This window comes from Cuculus canorus, chromosome 37 (assembly GCF_017976375.1).
Source record: "Cuculus canorus isolate bCucCan1 chromosome 37, bCucCan1.pri, whole genome shotgun sequence".
Taxonomy (NCBI): Eukaryota; Metazoa; Chordata; class Aves; order Cuculiformes; family Cuculidae; genus Cuculus; species Cuculus canorus.
Genome location: NC_071437.1, coordinates 835,391 through 853,998, shown reverse-complemented (window position 1 = coordinate 853,998; position 18,608 = coordinate 835,391). Strand labels below are relative to the sequence as shown.

The following is an 18,608-nucleotide window of genomic DNA, read 5'->3' as shown; positions in this document are numbered from 1 at the left end:
CCAAGGGGGGGAGTCCCAAGGGGGGGGTCCCAATCCCAAGGGGGGGGGGCTCTGTTCCCCCCCCTCAGCAGCACCAGTTCTTGGCAAAGGGCTTTTATTGAGGTGCCACCCCCCCTCTTCCCCGGGGGGGTCAAAGAAGATTTGTTTGGGGGTTGGGGGGGGGCATCTATCACACAGTGATAAGGGCGGCAGTGATAAACCCCCCGAGGGGGGGGTGGGTACGGGGGGGAGGGGGGGCGTCAGGGCTGTACAAATATATAGGGGGGGGGGGCTTTAAGGCCCAAAATTGCCCCTTGGGGGGGGGGCACAGAGCCCTTAATTGCCCCAGAGAGGGGCAGAGAGTCCATAAATGCCCCCGGGGGGGGAGCAGAGAGGCTTTAATTGCCCCAAGGGGGGGCACAAAGCCCATAAATGCCCCAAGGGGGGGCAGCAGAGAGGCTTTAACTGCCCCAGGGGGGGTAACAGAGCCCATAAATGCCCCAAGGGGGGGGCACAGAGCCCATAATTGCCCCAAGGGGGGGGGCATTGAGCCCGTAAATGCCCCAAGGGGGGGCACAGAGCCCATAATTGCCCCAAGGGGGGGGCATTGAGCCCGTAAATGCCCCAAGGGGGGGGCACAGAGCCCACAATTGCCCCAAGGGGGGGGCACAGAGCCCATAAATGCCCCAAGGGGGGGGCACAGAGCCTACAAATGCCCCAAGGGGGGGGCACAGAGCCCATAATTGCCCCAAGGGGGGGGCACAGAGCCTACAAATGCCCCAAGGGGGGGGCACAGAGCCCATAATTGCCCCAAGGGGGGGCACAGAGCCTATAAATGCCCCAAGGGGGGGGCACAGAGCCCATAATTGCCCCAAGGGGGGGCACAGAGCCTATAAATGCCCCAAGGGGGGGGCACAGAGCCCATAATTGCCCCAAGGGGGGGGGCACAGAGCCCATAAATGCCCCGGGGGGGCAGCAGAGAGGCTTTAACTGCCCCGGGGGGGGCAGCAGAGAGGCTTTAACTGCCCCGGGGGGGCACAGAGCCCATAACTGCCCCGGGGGGGGCACAGAGAGGCTTTAGCTGTGCCCCCCCCCGTCAAGCGAAGACTTTGGCGATGGCGTCGGCGCCGGCGCTGGCGCTCAGAGGGCGCCGCGGGTGAACGGCCACGGCGAGAACGCCCTCGTGGTGCTTCCGGCGATGGGCGCTGACGTCCTGCAGGCACGAACCCTGCGCCAAACGCCACAGCCGCAGCGAACAGTCGTGACCTGGGGGGGGGACACGGTTCAACGGGGATGGGGGGGACACAGGGGGGGACAGGGGGACAGGGGGGGGACAGGGGGACAGGGGGGAACACGGGGGACAGAGGGGACAGGGGTACAGGGGGGACACGGGGGGGACAGCTGCAGAGAGCAGTCGTGATTTGGGGGGACACAGGAGGGACAAAGGGGACACGGGGGGACAGGGAGGACATGGGGGACAGGGGGGACAGGAGGCGACAGGGGTGACAGCTGCAGAGAGCAGTTTGGGTTTGGGGGGACACGGGGGGACACACGGTTAAAAGGGGACAGGAGGGGACAGGGGGGACAGCTGCAGAGAGAGGAGTGGTTTGGGGGGGACAGTGGGGGGGGACAAAGGGGACACGGGGGGACGGTGGGGGACAGGAGGGGGGACAGCTGCAGAGAGCAGTTGTGGTTTGGGGGGACATGGGGGGGGACACGGGGACAGGGACACGGGGACACAAGGATAGGGACAAAGGGATGGGGACACGGACAGAGATGGGGACACGGACAGAGATGGGGACACGGGGACAGAGACACAGACAGAGATGGGGACACAGACGGAGAAGGGGACATCGGGAATTGGGACACAGGGATGGGGACACGGGGACAGGGATGGAAACGGCGACACAGGGACAGGGATGGGGACATGGGGACAGGACCACGGGGACACGGGGACAGGGATGGGGACACGGGGACAGGGATGGGGACACAGGGACAGGACCACGGGGACACAGGGACAGTGACACGGGGACACAGGGACAGGGATGGGGACACGGGGACAGGGATGGGGACACGGGGACAGTGCCACTCACTGCCCGACATGAGGAAGGCGCCGTTGGGGTCCACGGCGAGGCAGGTGACAGCGTCCAAATGGGCCACCATGGAGTGCACGACTTGACCTGACGGTGACAAAGAGGGGTGGTGGCAGCGGTGACAGGGACGTCCCCAACCCCTCTGTGTCCCCCGTCCCCCCCCCCCCTCCGGCCTCGTTAGCGCTAACGAAGTCCCCTCCCACCTGTACGGTTGTCGAGGAAACGAATGCTGCGGTCGTCGCTGGCGGTGATGGAGAGCGGCTGCGAGGGGTGACTGATCACCTGATTGACCGGAGTGTCACCTGCCAGGGGACACGGGGACACCGCAATAGAGGGGACATGGGGACACCGCACTCGGGGACACCAGAATACAGGGGACAAGGGGACAACAGTGTCTGGGACACAGGGATGTGGGGGACATAGGGACACTGAGACCAGGGACACAGGGACATGGGGACACCGGGGTCAGGGACACAGGTGACACGGAGGACACCAGGGCCAAGGGGACACGGGGACAGAGGGGACACCATGAACAGGGCCAAGGGGACACGGGGGACACCGGGACCATGGATGGTGGTGGCAGGGGGACACGAGGGACACCGGGACAAAGGCCAAGGGGACACCGAGGACACTGGGATCAGGGTCGGTGGTGGCAGGGGGACATGGGGGACACCGGGATCAGGGCCAAGGGGACACAGGGGACACCAGGTCCAGAGGAGTATGGGGGACACCAGGATCAGGGACAAGAGGACATGGGGGACACCGGGATCAGGGCCAAGGGGATATGGAGGACACCAGGATCAGGGACAAGAGGACATGGGGGACACCGGGATCAGGGACAAGGGGATATGGAGGACACCAGGGCCAAGGGGACACAGGGACAGAGGGGACACCAGGATCAGGGCCAAGGGGACACGGGGGACACCAGGATCAGAGACAGTGGTGGCACAGGGACACAGGGGACACCAGGCTCCGGGTGAAGGGGACAGAGGGGACCTGGGGACCCGCACCAGTCGGGGACTCCATGACCAGCACCGTCCGAGCCGCCTCCACGTCGTAGAGGACGGTGACGCCCGTCCGGAAGGCGGTGACGGCCACGCCGGGTTGGGTGGCCGAGAAGGTGACAGAGGTGGGGACACCGTGCTCTGGCAAGAAAGAAAAGGGGACAAAGAGGTGACCAAAGGGGGTCAAAGAAGTGACAAAAGAGGTGACAGGGACCCACTCACCACTCTGAGCGTCGAAGGTGCGAAGGCAGGCGGCGGCGTCACCGCGCCGCGGGTCCCAAAGGCGGACGGTGCCATCGGCGGAGCACGAGGCCACGCGGTCACCGGCGGCGTTGAAGGCCAAAGCCCAGACGGCGTCTGAGTGGCCGCAAAGGACCCCTCGAAGAACACCGGGATCTGGGGACAACGGCAGTGTCACCACCGCGGAGAGGGAGGGGGACGCGGGGACGCAGGGACACGGGGATAAAGGGATGTGGGGACACAGGGATTGGGGACAAAGGGACGTGGGGACATGGGGATAAAGGGACGTGGGGACACAGGGATTGGGGACAAAGGGACGTGGGGACATCGGGATTGGAGACAAAGGGACGCGGGGACATCGGGGATAAAGGGATGTGGGGACACGGGGATTGGGGACAAAGGGACGTGGGGACATTGGGATCAGGGACAAAGGGACGTGGGGACACAGGGATAAAGGGATGTGGGGACATCGGGATTGGGGATAAAGGGACAAAGGGATGTGGGGACACGGGGATTGGGGACAAAGGGACGTGGGGACACGGGGATAAAGGGATGTGGGGACACGGGGATTGGGGACAAAGGGATGTGGGGACACGGGGATAAAGGGATGTGGGGACACGGGGATTGGGGACAAAGGGATGTGGGGACATTGGGATCAGGGACAAAGGGACGTGGGGACACAGGGATAAAGGGACATGGGGACATCGGGATTGGGGATAAAGGGATGCGGGGACATCGGGATTAGGGACAAAGGGATGTGGGGGGACAGGGATTGGGGACAAAGGGATGTAGGGACACAGGGATCAAGGACGGTGGTGGTGAGGGGACATGGGGACACTGGGATCGGGGCCAAGGGGACGTGGGGACACTGGGGACACCGGGATCAGGGTCAAGGGGTCACGGGGGCCACCGGGAGGTGGTGACACCACCACAAAGAGATGCCACCGTGCCCAAAGGAAAGCTGTCCCCGCTGTCCCCTGTGTCCCCAAGAGGAAAGGGGGTGGCCGTGACCGCACCGTAACCGTCGTAGGGATCGATGTCCAAATCCGGGAGCCGCCACACGCGGATCCGCGCGTCAACGCCGGCGCTGCAGCACAGCGCGGTGTCACAGCCCACGGTGACCGCCAGCACCGGGCCCCTGCGGTGACAACAAACCACGGTGACAAGGACCTTAAAGTGTCCCCAAAACCCTTTCCTCCTTTCTCTCCCGTCCCCACCTGTGCCCGCGGAAAGCGTAGATGGGTTCCACGTCCGGCGCCGCGTTCCTGGAAATGGAGAGGAGGTGACGGCAGCGCCAAAAGGAGGTGGCGTTGTCCCGGTGTCACCGCGTTGTCACCTACTTTTTAGGGGGCGATGACTTGCGGAGGTTCCAGAGTTTGAGGGTTCCGTCCTCGGAGGCGGTGAGGAGCGCCGGCTCGGCCGGGTGGAACGCCAACGCCCGCACGGCGTCAAAGTGACCGCGGAGGGTCAAGCGGGGGCTCCACGGCTTCGGCGGGAGCTGAGGGGACACGGGGACAGTGGCAGGGGACAGCGCGGGGACAGCGGAGCGGGGACGGCAAAAGGGCTGAGGGTGCGCGGGGAAAGGGGGGACAGCGGGGGGACAGCAGAGCGGGGGACGCGTTGGGGGCGCGTTGGGGACAGGGTTGGGGATGCGTTGGGCACACGTTGGGGACACATTGAGGACGCGTTGGGGACACGTTGGGCACAAGGTTGGGCACAGGGTTGGGGACGCGTTGGGGACAGGGTTGGGGACACATTGGGGACACACTGGGCACATGTTGGGGACACGTTGGGCGCAAGGTTGGGCACAGGGTGGGGACACATTGGGGACACATTGGGGACAGGGTTGGGGACACGTTGGGGACGTGTTGGGGGACACGTTGGGGAGAGGGTTGGGGACACGGGGACAGAGTTGGGGACACGTTGGGGACAGGGTTGGGGACACATCTCACGTCGCAGCCGTCGTTGGGGACACTCCGCCCCGTGGGGTCCCCGAGGTCGGACAGAACAGAGCCATCGGGGGGGGACACCCCCAGAGAGCCTGCGGGGAGCAGCGGCTGCTGGGGGACACGGGGACCCCCAAAGGACCCCCCCCCAGGGGACACAGGGACCCCCAAAGGGACACGGGGACCCCCAAAGGACCCCCCCAGGGGACACAGGGACCCTCAATGGGACACAAGGACCCCCAAAGGACCCCCCGAGGGGACACGGGGACCCCCAAAGGGACACGAGGACCCCCCCCAAGGGTGACATGGACCCCCAAAGGGACACAGGGACCCCAAAGGGACAAGGGGACCCCCAAAGGTGACATGAACCCCCAAAGGGACACAGGGACCCACCCAAAAGGGACACAGGAACCCCCAAGGATGACAGGGACCCCCCTCAGGGGACACAGAGACCCCCTCAGTTTTGGGGACACCCCTTAATTTTTGGGGACCCCCCCAGTTTTGGGGACCCCTAAAGGGACACAGGGACCCTCGAGGATGTCAGGGACCCCCTCAGTTTTGGGGATACCCCTCAGTTTTGGGGACCCCCAAAGTGACACAGGAACCCCCAAGGACCACAGAGACCCCCCAAGAGGGACACAGGGACCCCCTCAGTTTTGGGGACACCCCCAGTTTTGGGGACCCCCAAGGGACATAGGAACCCCCGAGGGGGACAGGGACCCCCTCAGTTTTGGGGACACCCTCAGTTTTGGGGACGCCCTCCCCCAGTTTTGGGAACACCCCCCCTCGATTTTTGGGGTCCCCCCATTACCGTCGAGGCCTCGCGGGGGGGGTTCTGGGGGGATCCCCTCGGTGTCCCGCGGGCGCATGCGGTCGCGGTGGCACTCTGGGGGGGGTGGCGGGAGGTCAGAATTTGGGGGGGACCCCCCCAAAATAGTAGAAGGGGGGGAAAGAAATTTGGGGGTGTCCCCCCCCCCCAAAATAAAGCCCTCACCGAGCTGCAGCGCCGCTCCGGAGCCCAAAAAGTCGAACTCGGCCAAAGCGTCCTCGGAGTCGTCCTCGTCCTCGGGCGGAGGGGGGCTGGGGGGCAGCTGGGGGGGTACCCCAAAACCACAGGGGGTCAGGGAGGACCCCAAGGTTTGGGGGGACCCCCCTCTGAGGTTGGGGGACACTCAGCTTTGGGGAATCCTCTTGAGGTTTTGGGGGGACACACAGGGTTTGGGGACCCTCCTAAGGGGTTTGGGGACAACCCCCGAGGGTTTAGGGACCCCCTCAGGGCTTTGGGGACCCCTTCAGAGTTTTGGGGACCCCCTCAGGGCTTTGGAGACCTCTCCTGATTTTGGGGATCCCCCCACAGGGTTTGGGGACACTCAGCTTTGGGGAATCCTCTTGAGGTTTTGGGGGGACACTCAGGTTTTGGGGACCCTCCCAAGAGGTTTGGGGACCCCCCTCCAGGGTTTGGGGACACCCACCAGGATTTTGGGGAACCCCTCAGGGTTTTGGGGACCCCCTAAGGGCTTTGGGGACCTCTCCTGATTTTGGGGACACCCCCCGGGGGGATTGGGGACACCCAGTTTTTGGGGGGACCCAGAGTTTCGGGACACCCACTGGGTTTATGGAGCTCTTGATTTTGGGGACCCCTCCAGGTTTTGGGGATCCCCCTCAGGGTTTTGGGGACCCCTCCAAGGTTTTGGGGGGACCCCCCCCAGGTTTTAGGGAGCTCGTGATTTTGGGGACCCCCCCTCCGGGTTTGGGGACACTCAGCTTTTGGGACCCTTCCCCAGCGTTTGGGGACACTCAGGTTTGGGGGATCCCTCTGAGGTTTTGGGGAACCCCATTCAGGTTTTGGGGACCCCCCCCTTGCCTTCGCCCGCGGTTCGGGGGGACCTGGGGGGGGCCGCGGGCTGTCACTGTCCTCGTCCTCGTCACTGTCCTCATCTTCGGGTGCCAAGAGGAGCCCCCCAAAATCCCGCCCCGCGTTCCTGGGGGAGAACGGGGATGAAATTGGGGGGCAGTGAACCCCAAAACCCCCCCAGTGGCCCCCAACTCTCTCTTATGTCCCAGTGAACCCCCAAATCTCTCCCAGTATCGAGTTGGGGGGGGCAGTGAACCCCAACTCTCTCCCACCTCCCAGTGAACCCCCAAATCCCTCCTGGTGTTGAGTTGGGGGGGGTCAGTGAACCCCAAATTCCCTGCAGTGAACCCCAACTCTCTCCAATCTCCCAGTGAACCCCCAAATCCCCCCCAGTGTCGAGTTGGGGGGGGTCAGTGAACCCCAAATTCCCTGCAGTGAACCCCAACTCTCTCCAATCTCCCAGTGAACCCCCAAATCCCTCCCGGTGTTTTGGCACTGGGAGTCACTGGGATGAATTGGGGGGCTCCCAGTGCCCCCCCCCGCACCCCAACATTCCTCCCAGTATTCCCAAGACTGGGAATGACCCTGTTGGAATTTGGGGGGGCCCCAGTGAACCCCAAAACCCGCCCAATTCCTCACCTCTGGATCTGCTCCTGCACTCTCTGCGCCAACAGAGCCCCGGGGGGGGCCCTGGGGGGGGGCGTCGTGCGCCCCAATAACGACCGCAGCCGCCGCGACCGCAACTCCACTACGGTATCACCGCACCCCACCTCCTCCAGGTACCTACGGGAAAAAAAGGGGGGGACACAACAAAAAAGGGGGGGCCCAGAGCACCTAAACCCCCCCCAAATCCTTTTTGCACCCCCAAATTCCACCCCCGCCCCCCAAAATCCCATCACTCACTGGCGCAGCAGCTCCCGTCCCTCTCGCCATTCCGGCACCGTCACCTCCGCGGCGCCATTGGCCACTGAGGGGGGGGGGGGACACAAAAGGGGGGATAAAGGGGGGTCAGCGGCCCCCCAAAAAGATGGGGGAGTCAAGGCCCACCCCAAAAAGGAAAAGGAAGAACCCCCAAACCCACCCCCCCCCAAAGGTACCCCCAAAATGCTCACCCGGGTCTGGACCCTCCGATCGCCGCGAGGCCGGATCGGCGCCGAACTTCAGTTTGTGGTACTTGGACCTGGGGGGGGGGGTTGGTGGCCAAATTGGGGGGGTTGGGGGCCACACTGGGGGGCTTCGTGGCCAAATTGGGGGGTTAGTGGCCACATTGGGGGGGTTGGTGGCCAAATTGGGGGGGTTGGTGACCACATTATGGAGGTAGCCCAGAGTCAGGGGTTGGTAGCCCAGGCCCGGGGGGTCGGTAGCCCATGGTCAGGGGTCAGTAGCCCATGGTCAGGGGTCGGTAGCCCAGGCCCGGGGGTCGGTAGCCCATGGTCAGGGGTCGGTAGCCCAGGCCCGGGGGTCGGTAGCCCATGGTCAGGGGTCGGTAGCCCATGGTCAGGGTTGGTAGCCCACCTCTCCTGCTTGAGGGCCAGCTCCAACATGCGGATGCGCCGCACGAGGTCGGACTTGAGGTTCTCCTGACCCTTCCGCTCCCCCTGAAGGAACGAGAGCTGCGCCTGCGGGGGGGGACGGACAGACAGGGGGACAGGGGGGGACAGAGGGGGACGGGGGGACAGGGGGGCATGGGGGGGACAGACAGGGGGACAGACGGAAAGGAGGACATGGGGACAAAGACATGGGGATGGGGACACAGGGACGGGGGACATGGGGGGACAGGGGGACACAGGGACAGGGGGACATGGGGGGACATGGGGGGATGAAGACATGGGGACAGAGGGGGACGGGGGGACACAGGGGGGACAGGGGGACAAAGACATGGGGATGGGGACAGGGGAGACACGGGGGACAGAGAGGTGACGGAGGGGGTGACATGGGGTGACAAGGGGGGTGACAAGGGGTGACGGGATGACAGGGGGGTGACAGGGGGTGACACGGGGCCACAGTGAGAGGTGACAGAGGCATATGGAGACGGGAGATGGGGACATTGGTGGAGGCCCAGGAGGGGGTCCCCAATATGGGGGTGACCCCAATCCCGGGGTGCAAAGGGGGAGTCCCCGATACAGGGGGGGGGTCCCCAATACCGAGGGTCTCTGAAACCAGATATGGGGGGACCCCAATGTCAGAGTGACGGAGGGGACCCCAATACCGGGGTGTAAGGGGGGGGGGGTCCTCAATATCAGGAGGTTCCCTGATACCGGGGGGGGTCCCCAATACGGGGGGGACCCCAATACCAGGGGGATCCCTGATACCAGCGGACCACAAGACGTGGGGGTCCCCAATATGGGGGTCCCTAATATTGGACATAGGGGTCCCCAATACTAGAACAATGAAGGGGACCCCAATATCGGGGTGCAAAGGGGGGGGTCCATGATACCGGGGTGGGCCTGAGAGTGGGGGGGTCCCCGATACCAGACATGGAGGGTCCCCAATATGGGGGGTACCCCAATACCAGGGGGTCCCTGATACCGGACTTGGGGGACCCCAATACCGGAGATCCCCAGTCTGTGGGTCTCCCTGACATTGGGGGTCCCCAATACGGGGGTCCCCGATACTGGACATGGGGGTCCCTGATACCGGGGGGGGGGGGGGGGTCCCCAATCCCGTCTCTCTCCCCGCGCTGCCCCGAGGCGGCGGCTCCGGTCCCGGGACCCGTGTCAAGGCCTGAGGCTCCAGGTTTGGGTCCCCCCGGTGCCGGTACCTGGAGCTCGGCCCGTTCCGCCTCCCAACGCCCTTTCTCGGCCTCGAATCGCGCCCACTCGTGTTGGATGAAGTGCAGTACACCGGGCAGGCTGAGCCCCGGCCCGGGAGGCGGCGGCGCGGGGGGTACCGGGGCCCTCTCCGCCGCCATAGCGGCTGCCACAAAGGGAGCCACGGCGCCGGCGCTTCCTGCCACAAAGGGAGCCGGAAGGGAGGGGCGGGGCCAGCGTTACCAAGGCAACGGCGCCAGCCGGCGGTACGGGGGCTCAGAGGGGACATGGGTCTGCAGGGACGGGGATAGGAGGAGGTACGGGGGCTCAGAGGGGACACGGGGCCGCGGGGACGGGGATAGGAGGGGGTACGGGGGCTCGGAGGGGACACGGGTCTGCAGGGACGGGGATAGGAGGAGGTACGGGGGCTCAGAGGGGACACGGGGCTGCGGGAACGGGGATAGGAGGGGGTACGGGGGCTCGGAGGGGACACGGGGCTGCGGGAACGGGGATAGGAGGGGGTACGGGGGCTCGGAGGGGACACGGGTCTGCAGGGACGGGGATAGGAGGAGGTACGGGGGCTCAGAGGGGACACGGGGCCGCGGGGACGGGGATAGGAGGGGGTACGGGGGCTCGGAGGGGACACGGGTCTGCAGGGACGGGGATAGGAGGAGGTACGGGGGCTCGGAGGGGACACGGGGCTGCAGGGACGGGGATAGGAGGAGGTACGGGGGCTCGGAGGGGACACGGGTCTGCAGGGACGGGGATAGGAGGAGGTACGGGGGCTCGGAGGGGACACGGGGCTGCGGATGGGAGGGGGTACGGGAGCCCAGAGGGGACACGGGGCTGCGGATGGGAGGGGGTACGGGAGCCCAGAGGAGACACGGGGCTGCGGGGGACGCAGAGAGAGAGGGGTACGGGGGCTATAAGGGGCTATAAGAGACCCAGGGCTGCCTGTAGGGGGGCTGAGGGGTATGGGGGCACCCAGGGGTGTCTATAGCGGTGTATGGGGGTGCCTATACGGGCGTGTAGGTGCCATGGGGTGTCCATAGGAGCATGTAGGTGCCATGGGGTGTCTATAGGGGTGCACAGGGATGCCTATAGGGGCGTGTGTGTGCCATGGGGTGTCTATAGGGGTGTCTATAGGAGCGTGTGTGTGCCATGGGGTGCCTATAGGGGCGTGTAGGTATCATGGGGTGTCTATAGGGGTGTACAGGGGTGCCTGTAGGGGCGTGTGGCTGCCTAGGGGTGTCTATAGGGTTGTGGGGGTGCCTATAGGGGCGTCTCTAGGGGTGTATAGGGTGGGGGGGGCTATAGGGGTGTGTTAGGGTCTGTGGTTGTCTATAGCAGCGTCTATAGGGGAGTGGGGGTGCTTATAGGGGTGTCTGTAGGGGTGTGGGGGTGCCTATAGGGGCATGGGGTTGTCTATAGTGTATCTATAGGGGCGTGGGGCTGCCCAGGGCTGCCTATAGGGGTGTCTCTAAGGGTGTATAGGAGTGTGAGAGTGCCTATAGGGGTGTGGGAGCGTCTATAGGGATGTGTAAGGGCATAGGGTTGTCTATAGGGGTGCAGGGGTGCCTATAGGGGGTCCATAGAGGTGCGGGGGTGCCTATAGGGGGTCTATAGGGGTGTTTTGGGGGGCCTATAGGGGCGTGGGGGTGCCTACAGGGGGTCTATAGGTTTGTGGGGGCCATTGCCCCCATAGGTTCCCGCCCCGTCTCTGGGATGGCGCCTATAGGGGCTGCCCTTCCCGAGGGGGGCGGGGCCTATAACGTTGCTATAGCAACTGGGATGGGGTTGCCATGGCAACATATCACTGGGGCTCCGCTTTTTTTGGGGGGGGAGAGAACTGAGAGAGGGCGGAGAATGGGTTTCCCCATTAACGACCCCCCCTCATTAATCAGTCCCTTCATTAACGAGCGCACTCCTTAATAAGGCACCACCTTAACGCCATCATTCGTTAACGAATTAATGCCTCTTTCTCCCCCTCAGCGCTGCCACCAAACCAACCCCATGCGCGGCAACCCCGGTCCGACCCACCGGGACGACATCGTCCGTTAATTAATTAACCGGAGGGGGTTAATTAGGGCTCGGCCATGCGGGTGAGGCCGTGCCAGGCGGCGCTGGTGAGCGCCATCGCCCTCAACCTCCTCCTCCTCTTCTGCGCGTGGCGGAACCCGGGGGCGCCGGCGCCCCTTTGCCGCTCCCCCCGCGCCGTCCCCGGCGTCACCGTTATCCTCCGCGACTTCGAAGACTTCGAGAGCGATTTGGCGGGGACGGCGCGTTCTTTCGCCGCGCTTCCCGTGCCGGTCTTGGTGGTGGCCGAAACGCCTCCGTATCCACCGGTGCCGTTACCGGCGGGCGTCGCGCTCTTACGGTTACACCCCGACGCCGCCGAACCGCCGCCGCGCCTCGAGATGAACATCCACACCCGCCACGTGGCTTTGGTACCGGATGGCGCCCGCGCCGCGCCGGGACTGTTGGAACGCATGCGGAACGCGTTGGAGGCGGCGGGTGACGCCGCGCGGTTGGTGGCGGCGCCGGTGGGATCTAAGCCGGTACGGTGTTTGGAGCTTCACGTAGAGCCGCGGGAGTGGACGGCGCGGTTCTCCTCACTGGCGGCGCCGCCGAGGACGTGCGGCGCGGTGGAAGGCGCCGCCGTGCTACTCCTTCGCACCCGCGACCTTTTGGCGCTTCCCTTCCCTTTGGCGCGCCCGGTGCCCACCGCGCTCTTCATCCAAGCGGCGTTGCGCCGTTGGCGGCTCTTGGTGATGCCGGCGGCGTTTCCAGCCGCTCGCCGAGCTCCGGTATCCCCTCACGGGCGTTGGAAAGCTGAAAACTTGGCAGTAAACCGTCGTCGGCGTTTGATGCGCGACCTCGGCATCAAACGGGAGGTGTTGGCCGACGGCAGCGAGCGCTGGTACGGCTGCGGCAAGGAGACGGCGCGCTGTTTCGGCACCGTTCACGCCCAAACGCCGCAGTACCTGCTCGCCGGGCGCTGGACGCCTCCGTGTTGCCTTCGGGCGCTGCGGGAAACCACCCGGCACGTGGTGGCGGCGTTGGAAGCGGCCGGCGTGCGGTACTGGTTGGAAGGAGGGTCTTTACTGGGAGCCGTTCGCCTCGGCGATATCATCCCTTGGGATTACGACGTGGATTTGGGGATTTACCGCGAAGATGTGGGTAAATGCCGGTGGTTGGCGGCGGCGGCGACGGCGCCGGTGGAAGACGCCGAAGGGTTTTTATGGGAGAAAGCGACCGAAGGGGATTTTTATCGGGTTCATTATAGTCGGAGTAATCGCTTACACGTGGATTTGTGGCCGTTCTACGCCCGCGGCGCCGTGATGACCAAAGACACGTGGCTCGGGCACCCGCAGGACGTGGAGTTCCCGGAGAGGTTCCTGGTGCCGCGAGTGCCGGTGCCCTTCGCCGGCGTCACCGCAATGGCGCCCAACAACGCCCGCGCTTTCCTCGAGCTCAAGTTCGGAGCCGGAGCCATCGAGAAACCCGAATATCCCAATCCGGCCGTCAAACGGCTGGAAGGAGCAGCTGAGGGGGTGTCCCCTCCACCTCGGGGACAATGAAACCCCCCTTGGGGACAATAAAAGTCCTTCAGGGACAATAAAAACCCTTCGGTGACAATAAACCCCCCATCGGTGACAATAAAACCCCTACGGTGACAATAAAACCCCCATCGGTGACAATAAAACCCCTTCGGTGACAATAAACCCCCCATCAGTGACAATAAAACCCCTTCGGTGACAATAAACCCCCCATCGGTGACAATAATACCCCTTCGGTGACAATAAAACCCCCATCAGTGACAATAAAACCCCTTCGGTGACAATAAACCCCCCATTGATGACAATAAACTCCCCTCGATGACAATAAAACCCCTTCGGTGACAATAAACTCCCCCCACTGATGACAATAAAGCCCCTTTGGTGACAATAAACCCCCCATTGATGACAATAAACTCCTCTCAATGACAATAAAACCTCTCCTCGATGACAATAAACCCCCCCCCGGTGACAGTAAAACCCCTTCGGTGACGATAAAACCCCATCGATGATAATAAAGTCCCTCCTCGATGACAATAAAAACCCTTTGATGACAATAAAACCCCCATCGATGACAATAAACTCCCCTCGGTGACAATAAACCCTCTCCTCGATGACAATAACCCCCCATTGATGACAATAAAACCCCTTTGGTGACAATACCCCCCCCAGGGGTCCCTCTGTCACCCTACCTGTCCCCAGACTCCACCCCACCCCCCCAAGACCCCCTGAACCCCTCCTTGACACCCTCTGGTCCCCCCAAACCACTACCTGACCCCCCAAAGACCCCCTTGACACCCCCAGACCCCCCCATGGGAGACTTGGAGCCCCCCAAGACCCCCAGTTTCCCCTGCAAGGACCCCCCTTGACACCCCAGTCTCCCCCCCCCGACTCCCCCATGGGGGACCTGTGCCCCCCCAGAGCCCCCCAAAACCCCCAGTCTCCCCTCGAAGGACCCTCTTGACACCCCAGTCGCCCCCCAGACCTAAAGCCAACCCCGAGACCCCCCCATGGGGGACTTGGGCCCCCCCAGAGCCCCCCAAAAACCCCAGTCTCCCCTCCAAGGACCCCCTTGACACCCCATTCTCCCCCCCCCAAGACCCAAAGTCACCCCCAGAGACCCCCCCCCAGACCCCCTCCAACCTAAAGCCAACCCCCCCAGGGGGGAACCTGCCCCCCCCCCCCCCCCCAAGACCCCCAGTCTCCCCTCCAATGACCCCCTTGACACCCCAGTCCCCCCCCAGACCTAAAGCCACCCTGGAGACCCCCCCATGGGACCCCCCCCCAAGTTGTCCTTAGCCCCCCCCATGATTCACAGCCACCTTTATTCACCATTAAAGGGCCACGGGGGGGAGGGTGACACAATGACATGGGTGTGGGGAGGTGACACCGAGAGCCCCTGGTGCCCCCCGGGGGGGTGTTTTGGGGGGGTCCTGGTCCCGAGGGGGGGTCCTGGTCCCAAGGGGGGTGGGGGGTTTGGCCGCATTCACTCCAGTGACTGCAGCATCAGCAGCTGCTTCAGCACCTTTGTCTGGCTCGTCTCACGGATCTCCCCCGCCAGGAACATCTCATCCACCACCGTGTACACCTGTGGCCCCCCCAAATCCCCCCCCCCAACATGTCAGGGACCTCCCAAAACCCCCCCATGAAGTCAGGGGGTCTTGGGGTACCCTTAACCCCCACCCCCTGATTGGATTCTGGGACCCCTCAAATCCCCGAGTGGTACCAGGGAGCATCCAGGAACCTGTGAGCCCCTCCCCTGTGGTGTCCTGTGCCCCCCCCCGAACCCCCACTCACACGTCAGGGGGGGCTCAGGGACCCCCCAAAACCCCCCATGGAGTCAGGGGGTATTCGGTACCCTTAACCACCCCCCCCACTGGATTCTGGGACACCCCCAAAAGGTATCAGAAAGCATTCAAAGACCCACAAGACATATCCCAGTGGTGTTGGGGGGGGCCTCAGGGACCCCCCCAAATCCCCCCATGGTGTCTCAGTGTCCCCATAACTGCCCCCATGGGATCATGGGACACCCCAAAACCCCCAGTGGTGTTGGGGGGCGCTCAGGGACCCCCCAAAACCCCCTCAGTGGTGTCGGGGGGCTCAGGGACACCCCCATTCCCCCCCCAGTGGTGTATAGGGGCGCTCAGGTTCCCCCCCAAACCGCCCCCCGGGGTCTCCGGCTCCCCTTAACTGCCCCCATGGGATCCCCCAAAACCCCCAGTGCTGTCAGGGGGGCCTCAGGGACCCCCCCAAACCCCCTCAGTGGTGTCGGGGGGGCTCAGGGACCCCCCCAAAAATGCCCCACCCTATTTTTCCCACCTTGTAGAAATTGAAGACCAAGTCGAGCTCACAGACGTTGTGGAAATACTCATTAAGGACCTGGAGGGGGCAGGAAGCCTCGTTAGCAGAGTCGGGGTAACGAGGGGGCATCGTCAGCAGGGAGAGGGTAATGAGGGAGCCCTCGTTAGTGCATTAATTAGCAGCGGGGTCACCTCGACGAAGTTGTGGATGGCCTCCAGGTAGGCGAGGTTGTTGTCGGTGACGTCCACGCAGATGCAGAAGTAGAGCCCCGCGTAGCGGCGATAAATGATCTTGAAGTTACGGAACTGGGAGGGGCGAGAGAGGAAAAAAGGGAACTGGGAGCACTGGGAGCACTGGGAGGAGGCGGAGCAGGGCCACGCGCGGCAAAACCACAGCGCTGGGGCAACGCCGAGTCAGGGGCTCCAGAATCAAAAGTGATTGTGGGATCCGGACTCAAAGCTGATCCGGACTCAAAGCTGATCCGGACTCAAAGCTGATCCGGAGGATCTGGAATCAAAGCTGATCCGGAGGATTCGGAATCAAAGCTGATCCAGAGGATCTGGAATCAAAGCTCATCTAGAGGGCTTGGACTCAAAGCTGATCCGGGGGCTCCGGACTCAAAGCTGATCTGGACTCAAAGCTGATCCAGAGGCTCTGGATTCAAAGCTGATCCGGGGGCTCCTGATTCAAAGGTGATCGGGGGTCTCCAGACTCAAACCTGATCCAGAGACTCTGAATTGAAAACTGATCCAGAGGTTCCGGATTCAAAGCTCATCTGGGAGCTCCAGACTCAAAGCTGATCCGGAAGTTCCGGACTCAAAGGTGATTGGGGGTCTCTAGACTCAAAGCCGATCCAGAGACTCTGGATTGAAAACTGATCCAGAGACTCTGGATTCAAAGCCCATCCGGGAGCTCCAGACTCAAAGCTGATCCAGACTCTGAATTGAAAATAGATCCAGAGGCTCCGGATTCAAAACTGATCCTGGAGCTCTGGATTCAAACCTGATCCAGAACCTCTGAATTGAAAACCGATTCAGAGACTCTCGATTCAAAACTGATCCTGGAGCTCCGGACTCAAAACTGATCCTGGAGCTCTGGACTCAAAACTGATCCTGGAGCTCTGGACTCAAAACTGATCCTGGAGCTCTGGACTCAAAACTGATCCTGGAGCTCTGGACTCAAAACTGATCCTGGAGCTCCGGACTCAAAACTGATCCTGGAGCTCTGGACTCAAAACTGATCCTGGAGCTCCAGATTCAAACCTGATCCTGGAGCATCGGATGGGAAACGGTGGTGGCATATTTTGAGGTGGAAAGGGAACAGTTTGGGGGTATTACCTCCACGAAGTTGGTGTGTTTGGCGTCGCGGACGGTGACGACGGCGTGGACCTCCTCGATGAGCTTCTGCTTCTCGTCGTCGTCAAACTGCATATACCACTTGGCCAGACGCGTCTTCCCCGCCCGGTTCTGGATCAGGATAAAGCGGATCTGCCCCGGGAGGGGGCAAAACGGGGGGTTAGAGGGGGCAGAATGGGGAGGGGGGGGCAGAACAGGGGGCAAACGGGGGTGTGGGGGTAAAAGGGGGCAGAGTAGGGGGCAAAATGGGGACATGGGGGCAGAGTAGGGGCAAAACGGGAGGGTTGGGGGCCAGAGAGAGGGCAAAAGAGGGGTTTTGGGGGGGCAGAGCAAGGGACAAAATGGGGGGGAGAGCAGGGGGCAAAAGAGAGGAATGGGAGCAAAAGAGGGTGAGTTGAGGGGCAGAGTAGGGGGCAAAACAGGAGGGTTGGGGTAAAAGGGGGGTGTTGGGGGGCAGGGCAGGGGGCAAAAGAGGGGTTTGGGGGCAAAAGAGGGTGAGTTGAGGGGCATAACAGGGGAGTGGGGTCAAAACGGGGGGTTAGAGGGGGCAGAATGGGGAAGGGGGGGCAGAGCAGGGGGCAAACAGGGGTGTGGGGGTAAAAGGGGGCAGAGTAGGGGGCAAAATGGGGACATGGGGGCAGAGTAGGGACAAAATGTCCTGTGAGGGGGGGCAGAGAGAGGGCAAAATGGGGGGGGATTGGGGTAAAAGTGGCCCCCCCATCTCCCCCCCCCTCACAGGACACTATCAGCCCCCCCCCATCTCCCCCCCCCTCACAGGACACTATCAGCCCCCCCCCCCATCTCCCCCCCACTCACAGGACACTATCAGCCCCCCCCCCCATCTTCCCCCCCCCCCCCAGGACACTATCAGCCCCCCCACATCTCCCCCCCACTCACAGGACACTATCAGCCCCCCCCCAACTCCCCCCCTCACAGGACACCATCAGCCCCCCACCCATTTCCCCCCCCCTCACAGGACACTATCAGCCCCCCCTCCATCTCCCCCCCCTCACAGGACACCATCAGCCCCCCCCCCCCGCCCCCCATCTCCCCCCTCACCATGGCGGCCGCTCCCTGCCCCGCTCGGCGCTGCCTCCCCCGCCCCTCTCTCCTAAGCCCCGCCCAACTTGCCGCCGCGGGGCACGCCGGGACTTGTAGTTCCGCCGTCCATTAACCCGCGCGAGGACTACATTTCCCAATGTGCTTTGCGCGCGAGGCACGGAGCCCCGCCCCACATTTTGCGCATGCGCACTGCCAGCCTGTCGGTTTCCTCCCGGACTTTCTCTGCGCATGCGCGCTCCTCCTCACTCCCGCCCCTCCCTCCTCGTTCGACTAAACGATTCTGCGCTACTTCACCTTCTGCTCATGAGCGCTCCCTCCACCACTCTCTCCCTCCTCCGCGCATGTGCATCCCTCCTCACCACCTCCGCGAGGCCCAGTCCTCCGCGCATGCGCACTGTGTCTCGAGCACAGCGCCCCCCGCGCTTGCCCCGCCCTCCCTCGCGCATGCGCACTCACGCTCAACCCC

The 18,608-nt window shown here is 63.5% G+C and overlaps 3 protein-coding genes across 6 annotated transcripts; 1 reads left to right on the top strand and 2 right to left on the bottom strand.

The window, feature by feature from the left end:
- Nucleotides 1-1,004: 1,004 nt before the first annotated feature.
- Nucleotides 1,005-10,162, bottom strand: STRN4 (striatin 4). The gene is made up of 17 exons (XM_054052961.1): nucleotides 9,879-10,162; nucleotides 8,633-8,736; nucleotides 8,230-8,297; nucleotides 8,021-8,084; nucleotides 7,757-7,900; nucleotides 7,127-7,244; nucleotides 6,257-6,353; nucleotides 6,074-6,148; nucleotides 5,269-5,357; nucleotides 4,657-4,814; nucleotides 4,534-4,581; nucleotides 4,333-4,454; nucleotides 3,299-3,472; nucleotides 3,083-3,217; nucleotides 2,276-2,374; nucleotides 2,073-2,159; nucleotides 1,005-1,245 (listed from the first exon to the last, which is right to left on the bottom strand). Exons 1-17 carry the CDS (start codon nucleotides 10,026-10,028, stop codon nucleotides 1,076-1,078), a joined length of 1,902 nt encoding a protein of 633 aa, XP_053908936.1. The 5' UTR covers nucleotides 10,029-10,162; the 3' UTR covers nucleotides 1,005-1,075.
- On the top strand, nucleotides 10,059-13,799 carry FKRP (fukutin related protein). 4 transcript variants are annotated; one of them, XM_054052965.1, is made up of 2 exons: nucleotides 10,059-10,133; nucleotides 11,860-13,799. In XM_054052965.1, the coding sequence occupies exon 2, from the start codon at nucleotides 11,964-11,966 to the stop codon at nucleotides 13,446-13,448; it is 1,485 nt and encodes a 494-aa protein (XP_053908940.1). In that variant the 5' UTR covers nucleotides 10,059-10,133; nucleotides 11,860-11,963; the 3' UTR covers nucleotides 13,449-13,799. The 4 variants fall into 4 exon arrangements, with proteins under 4 accessions (XP_053908940.1, XP_053908938.1, XP_053908939.1 ...); XM_054052963.1 differs by having other exon boundaries at nucleotides 10,125-10,184; XM_054052964.1 differs by lacking the exon at nucleotides 10,059-10,133 and adding an exon at nucleotides 10,615-10,643.
- A 973-nt stretch (nucleotides 13,800-14,772) lies between these two features.
- On the bottom strand, nucleotides 14,773-18,224 carry AP2S1 (adaptor related protein complex 2 subunit sigma 1). The gene is made up of 5 exons (XM_054052899.1): nucleotides 18,140-18,224; nucleotides 17,063-17,212; nucleotides 15,917-16,030; nucleotides 15,744-15,803; nucleotides 14,773-15,012 (listed from the first exon to the last, which is right to left on the bottom strand). Exons 1-5 carry the CDS (start codon nucleotides 18,140-18,142, stop codon nucleotides 14,911-14,913), a joined length of 429 nt encoding a protein of 142 aa, XP_053908874.1. The 5' UTR covers nucleotides 18,143-18,224; the 3' UTR covers nucleotides 14,773-14,910.
- Nucleotides 18,225-18,608: the final 384 nt, after the last annotated feature.

Bases quoted from the DNA above. Each gene is read 5' to 3' on its own strand.
- STRN4 (XM_054052961.1), bottom strand. From the start codon at position 10,028: ATGGCGGCGGAGAGGGCCCCGGTACCCCCCGCGCCGCCGCCTCCCGGG. The intron at 7,245-7,756 runs GTGAGGAATTGG...GTTCTCCCCCAG, and splicing joins GTGCAGGAGCAGATCCAGAG to GAACGCGGGGCGGGATTTTG. The intron at 4,455-4,533 runs GTGGGGACGGGA...TTGTCACCGCAG, and splicing joins TACGCTTTCCGCGGGCACAG to GGGCCCGGTGCTGGCGGTCA.
- FKRP (XM_054052965.1), top strand. From the start codon at position 11,964: ATGCGGGTGAGGCCGTGCCAGGCGGCGCTGGTGAGCGCCATCGCCCTC.
- AP2S1 (XM_054052899.1), bottom strand. The intron at 16,031-17,062 runs GTAATACCCCCA...CGCCCCTCCCAG, and splicing joins AACACACCAACTTCGTGGAG to TTCCGTAACTTCAAGATCAT. The intron at 15,013-15,743 runs GTGGGAAAAATA...GGGGGGCCACAG, and splicing joins TGGTCTTCAATTTCTACAAG to GTGTACACGGTGGTGGATGA.